General features: G+C 45.6%; 1 protein-coding gene across 3 annotated transcripts in view; it reads left to right on the forward strand.

Moving 5' to 3' along the window:
- TOX2 (TOX high mobility group box family member 2) overlaps positions 1–6,090 on the forward strand; it is a 155,697-nt gene extending 149,607 nt beyond the window's left edge. For all 3 annotated transcript variants that reach the window (XM_076352319.1, XM_076352320.1, XM_076352321.1), the window contains exon 9: positions 4,966–6,090. In XM_076352319.1, coding sequence (XP_076208434.1) covers positions 4,966–5,002 — 37 coding nt within the window. In that variant the 3' untranslated portion in view covers positions 5,003–6,090. The remainder of the gene's footprint in view (positions 1–4,965) is intronic.
- The last annotated feature ends 1,768 nt before the right edge of the window (positions 6,091–7,858 follow it).

Below are 7,858 nucleotides of genomic sequence, written 5' to 3' on the forward strand. Positions count from 1 at the left end.
TCACAGACAAATCCTTCATTGGACATGAAGAGGTTTCCTTTTTTTGTGTTTCCATCCCATTAGCAATGGATGAGTTTGACATGTTTCCTTCTAGAGCAGGACAGGGAAGCCCAGTCTCCCAAGCAGAGTCTCTGGAGGTTTGAGGGTGGCCATGTCCATAAGCAATGTCCTTCTGTTCCTAAAGTGATTGTCTTTATCGTGAGGCCACAGCCTCCTCTAGTTGTCTCTAGCAATGGGTCCCTTATCGGTCCTGGGGTTTAACCACAATAGGGTACAAAGCCTCATCCTCCCAAGAGCTGCACAATGCTCCGGTCCCCTGCGCCTTGCAGGAAAAGGCCACTGTCTTCTGCACAGATCTTCCCCCTTACGCCCTACAAGCTCTGGCATGAACATGCCAGCGTGAAGGTCTGCTCAAATTCTACAGTAAATAAAAACATCAGCATAGTCTCAAAGCTGGGGAACGGCAAGGGTGTGAAATCCGTTTCCAACCTCTGCCTACTCCACTGCTCTTGGCTCAGCAATAATAGTTTAGAGGCTGATATTGTGCTCTGTAAAACAGGTACGTGGTTTGCTGGGAGAGCAGGTAGGGAAGGAGGCTTGGTAGCTTCTGAGCATTGTTTGATTTGCTTGAAGTACTGGAACATAGTGCTTTCACTGGAGATAATAGCAAGCTCCCAGCCTTTTCAGAGCACAGCTCCTGTCTGTGCCAGCAGTGCACTTACAATTGCTGGGCTGGGCACAGACTGTACAGACATTTATTTCTTTCAGGGAAATAAATAACTTGCTGAGCCATTAGAATATCGCTGCTGTCTGCCTGCCTGAGGGTGCTCAGCTACATGGATTGTTCTGGGCTCTGCCAGCGACCTTTGTGTGGTCCTTCCTCAAGCCTCTGCAGACAACCCAAAAGAAGGAACCTGTTTGGGACTTGATGATAAAAGTCACTTTAGATGCTGTGGGCAAAATGCTAAAGATGCTTGGAAGGTTATGGCACATAGATCCCAATTTCCAGAGGTGCTGAGCAGAGGCAGCTCCCACAGAAATTAGTCCCCCTAGAAATAAGCATCGCTACTTAGGGGATCAGCTGGGAAAACACTTGATTCTCTCTGCAAATCCCACTGCCTGGGCCCCATGCAGAAAACTCAGGGCACTCTAGAAATGGGTGAAACGTTCCCATAGCAGTCAGGATATTGAGTTTTGTGTTGCTAAAACAAGCTCTGTGACATCTGGCTGGAGTGCTGTATTGTAAGCAGAGGGCCCATGCAATTCATGATCAAAGCTCATGCATTTCATGCCTTTGTCACAGCAGAAATATCAAATTTCATGGGTTTATTGCAGCTTCCTGGAAAAAAAATCATTCTAAAACCAGACAGATTATGCAGAGACTTCCAGATAATTATTAGAGTAGATTATAGCAATGAACTCAGATGGATATAGATCAGTACTGCAGAGAGTGCTTAGTGCACCGAAAAATGTCGTCGTCTCTGTTAAGGAAGGAGCCCATCTCCAGTGACTAGAGACACACGAGCTTCTGGCAGCCCAGCTCCCAAAGCTGGCTTGTTCTCATTTTATTGCAAAGCCTGGTGCGTCAGCAGTGCCATCACCTCCTGCTCCTGCTAGCCCCCGGTATTTGCTGCCTAAGTGCATGGTCTGCATTGCTTGTAGCATCCACACACATTTGTAGGACTGCAGTCCCGGTATGCCTCAAGGTTACACTCGTGACAAGAAAAGAGATGATCTGGTTATCATCACCTTCCTGTCTGTACTGCTTTCTCCAATGTACTTTGCACTAATTTGCAAGTGACGTTCAAAGTTACCCTTGGGCTCCTCCGTGGCACCTTGCCATGAGCCTGCATGAGGCTGCAGGGTGAGCTGTGTGCCTGAACGGCCCCGGCAACCAGCAGGACTTAGGCAAAGCAGTGGTAAAGGGAAGGCAGATCTTGTTGGGTTTGATTCATCTGTGCAGTTTTAGGTATAATCGGGAAGTCTCTGGATCATGTAATTGCCCATTTCAACCTCAAAACGGCGTTCAGCTTAATTGCAATTCAAGCAGCACTCTGAGGATCAAAATCAGCAATTGGCTGGAAAGAAAAAGGATTATTTTCTGTTGTGATGTGTCTCAGCTGTAGACTCCCAGATTCCTGAAAGAGAGGATCGTACCAACCTCCCCAGCACACAGGCAGTCCTGTCTTGCTCTCCGGATTAGGATTTTTATTTCATGTCTGACCTTGATATTTCTTTAGCTTCCAACGTGTGTTGGCACTGAGTTAGCTGGGGTAAAACCTCCCAATCCTACATTTTCTTTTGGGTTTGTCATCTAGACAACTTCTGAAAACCTAACAAGGTTGTCTTTCTCTCTGTCCTTCTCCATCTAATAAAGGAACTGCTGTAGGTTGTTGGGGGGTTTTTTCCCCAGCCTATCAGTGCTAGTTAAAATGCCATTAAATGACACTTCTTCCCTTATACCCCTCAAATTCTAGGATCCTGTGAGCAGACACTCCTTAATTCATAAATCAGCCATGTTGGAGAGAGTTTTAAATGTTTCTTAGCTGATGCTCTCCCCATTCTTAATGATTTTGTGCTTACTGACTTCCATCCAATTTTGCTAGCTCTTTCTGGGCTTAAGCCCAAGCTGTCCTAGATTGCTAGCAAAGACACGGGTAGCATTTCTCAGTTCTTGCTTAATATACGACTATCACTTCCCACAAGCAACTGCAGCATACAATTTTACTGCTTTTTGCCATCATACCACAAACTACTTATGTAGTCCCCTGTCTCCCTCACCTGACAGCCTTAGTCTCGCGCTTGCTCTTTCCCAAGGCACCCACTGAATACCTGTGTTTTGCAGTGACTTTCTCCAAGGGAACTAGCTCACCTGTATCAAGGGTGCAATCACTTGCAAATCTTTCTTAATTCCTCGAGGCACCTCACTTGTTTTTTCTGCCCTGTCTTCTGATTACAACTCTTTCCATACCAAAGCTGTCTTCAGGTTTTCATTTACATTTGTCTCCTAGCATTTAGGTATTTTGGTGTTAACACCGAACTGGATTCATCTTTCTATGTCCTTCCTCTCATTTGCAAGGCAAGGATTAGGTTCTTTTTGGGTACCATCATTTAGCAACTTTTCTCCCCTCTTCCCCCTCTCCTTTGGGCTAAAAGATGGGACGCTCTCAGTTATGCCTTGTCCAGATGCACAAAACCGTGTACAGCCACTTCATCCGGACACTTACAACCTCGCTAATTCCTGCTAACGTTGAAGTGATCCTCTCCACATGGGGGAATTTTCCAAATCAGAAACTAAATGAGCAAACACTGTAAAAAGGCAAGGATACACCATCACAAATGCACTTAGTTTGGATTCAATTATTTATGGTAATACTTTGTAATGAACTGGGAAATGTTCTGTAGCATATTTTGTAAAATTAATGAAGTTTTAGTACTGGAATACCTCACTGCTGCTCAGTGGCATTAAATCTTTGCTGAGTGCAGTAGGGAAGACTGCATTTTAAATGCAGATTATAAAATGTGGAGATTAACGAAGTGCAGACTCTATCAGAAGACAGCTCTATCAACAGCAGCATTACCTTGCTGTCTGCTGTTTCCCTGTTATTCCACTCATAAGCCCACCCACACTGGAATCTGCTGAAGCTTTGTAATGTTCTTCACCACCTTTTAAGGCCAAGATGTCTTTATGGAGCCAACGATGTTTCCATGAGGTCTGTGTAGATAATAAAACCCATTAAAATGCCTGGGTTTCAGAGCAAAACCCACACAGGACGTCAGCCAGGGGAGAGGGACTTCAGCCACTCCTCTCTCTACTATGTCCTGAAAAAAAGAGCACCTGGGTTCCCTCGTAGGACACTGCTGGTGGCAAGTTAAAAGTGCCAGCCAGCCCACATGGAGGGTTGAAGTACCAGGTACCACAGACAGGGAAGGGAACGGTGATACCTATCTGCACACCTTACTGTAGAGCCGTCCACACGTGGCATGTCTCGGTGGTGTAAGCTGGCTTCCCTCTCTAGGACACACCTGGATCTCTTGAAATCAAAGTCATTGCTTCGATAACATGCTCAGTTCAAGATCTGGTGGGCCAGGGTTGTGCAGAGCACACAGCCTGACTGCTGTCCCACCAGTCCTCCTCCGTAGCCTCCTGCCAGTAAGGCAGCACCGCAGTCTTCCTTGGGTTCCTTGTACCTCCTGCTGTCTTCATCAGACCCACGGGAAAGGCCGGCTAATCCTGCTGTCTCAAAGATTTTTTCCCTGCACTTCCTGATTATTAATTTTTCTAGTTGTACTTATTTGGGGAGAGGAGGAGAGAGGCATTGAGCAGATGGTGTCTCCTGCTCGCATGCTCTTCAGCCATGAAACTTATGTAAATCCTCCTGGACACCCGCAAGCATCTTCAGACATAAGCCCCTCAATCATATTTTTGAGACCCCCTACTCCTTATGCAGTGTCAGAATGACACATTTCATCCAAAAGCAAGTGTACATTTTCTAAATCTCCATGGCTTAGTGTCAGTACAATGTGTGATGAAGAAGGGGGCCAGTGGCCAAGGGGCTGATTCCAGGCGCAGGGCTCCACAGCACGATGGTGGAGCTGGTACCAGCATCACGCTGGTGTGCTCTGCAGGGGAGTCCAGAGTTGGCCCTCCCCTGCAGCCCCAGCAAGAGCAAAAATTAAGACAAAGGAAGGAATTTATGTCTTAGCCCTTATTGTTGAAATTCAGGAAGAACTAAAATTGCACCAGGCTCTTACTCTTAAGTGCCTTCTGCTTGGTTCATCTCTGCACACTGGTCCCTTGGTGCAGACCACTTTATGTTTTGCTTTATGGAGTGCCATAAAAACCATGGCGTGGCTGAAAACGGGTGTGCGACTGGGTGTACAAATGGTAATTTCAGCTCCCCCAGGTGACTTCCCGGCTGTTTCCCTGCCCGTCTCACCTTCTGCCTCTCATTTCTCTTACAGCATGCTGCCAAGGGACAAGGCACTCTACCTCACCTAAAACTCAACATCTGTTTTTGAGGAGGCTCAGACAAAGGACACTTGAGCGGGTCTATCTTACAGACTACCCGGAGAGGCACCGAGCAAGTCGTACGGACGAGAGAGCTACCACTGCACCTCGTCGCTGGCTTCGTTTCCAGGCTCTAAGAGCAGTTTTCTTTTATTATTTTTGAACTCTAAAGTCTACTTTCCATGGAAGCCCAAAACCTCATAAATCATGAAGAACAAAAAAATAAAAAAATTAAAAAAATAAAATAAATAAACACAAAGCCAACAAAAAAAAATAAACTAAGGACACCATTTTTCTGCTTGCCATCAGCTTAGCTACAGACTATTTTCCTAGTGAACTGCTTTTAGACGCAGCATAGGCCCAGGTCTGGTGTCCTACAGCATTAGGCCAGCTCAGTAGGAGGATGCACTCTTTTGACTTGCTAACAGCACTAAACTTTGTGCAAGAAAATGTGAAGTTTGTGTGAATATTGTACATGCAAAGGCCTTGGATGTCTGGCGAAAAAATGCAAAAAATAAATAAAAACTATTGCTAGGTAGGTGGGGGGAGAGAGCAGAAGGCAAAATACGAGAGGAAAAATGTGAAAAAGATCATGAAAATATAATTTGTTGGATAGTTGTAAGTAGTTTACTAAGTGTTTTAGAGCTGTGCTAAAGACATCTTTAAGATTTTTTTGTGAAAAAAATTAGTAGTTTACTTTATAGTAAAAGCATTTTATATTAATTGTAGCACATTTTTTAGTTATACATAGAAGGAAGATGTGTATAAAAAAAACAACAAAAAAAGCCTGCCAAACTTGTTTCTATTATTTGTACAGCAAGAAATGGACAATTTATATCCATGTTGTATGGCATTATTATATTTTTTCTGCCATATGTCCATCTATTTAAAAATTGCTGACAATGATTTTTGTCTATTTATGAAAAATTAGAGAGCATAAAATTGATTTCTCATAAGGTGCATTTTTGGGTTTTTTATTTTTTATTTTGTTTGATGGTGCTGCTTTCGCAGCACCTGGCACATTTGGTTCGCAATGCTTATCTTACCTTTCTTTATAATAAAACATATGAAAAGTAGAACTGAACCAGTCTCTCCTTATTCTGGGGGCACACCCTGGAAATCTCCCGGCCAGCGAGGTCCCTGCCTTGTCCTTGTCCTCCTCAGCTTTCCCACCCCTCGCTCCTCTCCCATCACATTCTCACTTGCTTTCTCTTCCCCCCCACCTTGCTCTGGGCCAATGCTACTTATTAAATGTATCTGCGATCACCCCCAGCAGTGAAAGCTGTCACTGAGCAATGGCAGACAGGCAAGCATTTTCCTTTCATTGTCTTGGAAAATGCCAACTTTATACTCAGCAGAGGGTACTTTCCTTTCTCAAGCAATAACTTGTTGCCCTATGCATTTGCTTATAAAGCTGTCCCATGCCCCAGCCCTACCGACCCTCCTCCCTTCTGCCAACCCGTGAGCAGACAGAAAATGTCCTCACAGACATGGGGGACACCAAGCTGCCCGGTGGCCGCCAGCGGATGCCCGCAAGAGCCCCATTTCCAACTTTTCCTAGGAAGCGTGGATGAGAAGGACACGAAAAGGATGGAAAATTCAAATGGCATAAGGATGGAATTGGCATTTCCATCCTTCCATAGCAAGGATGGAAAATTCAAATGGCATAAAAAATAACACAATGTGAAATTTCACACCCTGGGCCACCTGCCTGGAGGAAACCTGTTAATTAATATGCCATTTTAAGCCCATTTGTAGACGCAGCTTGGCCGTAGGAGTCTCACCACATTGTGTCACTAGCACACGAGTTACTGTCATTTAGATAAGGCCCAATTTCTTCCCGTGTGCATTTAAATGGAAACGTGTGAAGCTGGGGCATGGCTGTGTTCCTCATGCAATTTGGGGCACCGGGTCTCGTTCAGGTCCAAATGCCACAGCTAAGATCCTACCTTGCCCCACTGCTACCTGTCTATGATGAACGTGGCATTAACATTTATGTTCTCCAACGACTTGAAGTAACTTTTTTAAGCTTTCAGACCATTTCAATGAACCAGGGAAGAGCTCACCCTTCGGAGTTAAGGGCTTTTTCCATGAGGTAAATGGTTGTTTTCATCGCCTAATGGTTTTACATGTGCTACAAAAACTTGCTGCCGTGCCCTGTGCCTATTGCAGTAAGTCCTCATTCGAATACCAAGCCCCAGCTCTTGCTGGCCCACAGGCCACTGGGCAGGGCAAGGAACACATGGTGGGAGCTGTCCTGCTGTGTCCTCTGGTTGACACCTGCTGTAGCATCATCCCACACACCCTGCTGGCACATCAAACAAGACCCACCCCAAAATCCCACCCAGAAGCTGCCTGCTCGGGGTGGGGCAATGAGGAAGACCTTCTGAGGTGGATGGGTGGTTTGGGGCATGGTGGGTTTGGACTAAGCAGTCCCCAGCAGGCCACCCTGGATGCCGGGAGAGGTGGAGATAACGGCACCGTGGCAAGGGACGGCAAGTCCCTGGAGCTGCAGGACCTCGCAGAGGCTTGCAGAAATCCAGGCAGGTCACAAACTCCTTCTGCAATCAGCCTGACATAAAATCTATGTTCTCCTTCACTTCTGAGGCCATCACAGTGTTATTGCAAGGCGATTGAGTGGCAGTCCTCTCTGCTGAGAACATTAGCTTTCTCGGCACGAGAGAGAGATGCGAAATCAAGATGTAACTCCTGTGAATCAACTTTCATTAGAGCAGTTACACTTTTAACCCCAAGCTTCCTTCTCTCTGCAAGCATAAACAGAAAAAGTGCCTGTTCCTTGTCCCATTGACCATGGTGACTATATTTTATTCTCGTATAAGCACAGCA

Source organism: Aptenodytes patagonicus, chromosome 14 (assembly GCF_965638725.1).
Source record: "Aptenodytes patagonicus chromosome 14, bAptPat1.pri.cur, whole genome shotgun sequence".
In the NCBI taxonomy this organism is placed as follows: domain Eukaryota; kingdom Metazoa; phylum Chordata; class Aves; order Sphenisciformes; family Spheniscidae; genus Aptenodytes; species Aptenodytes patagonicus.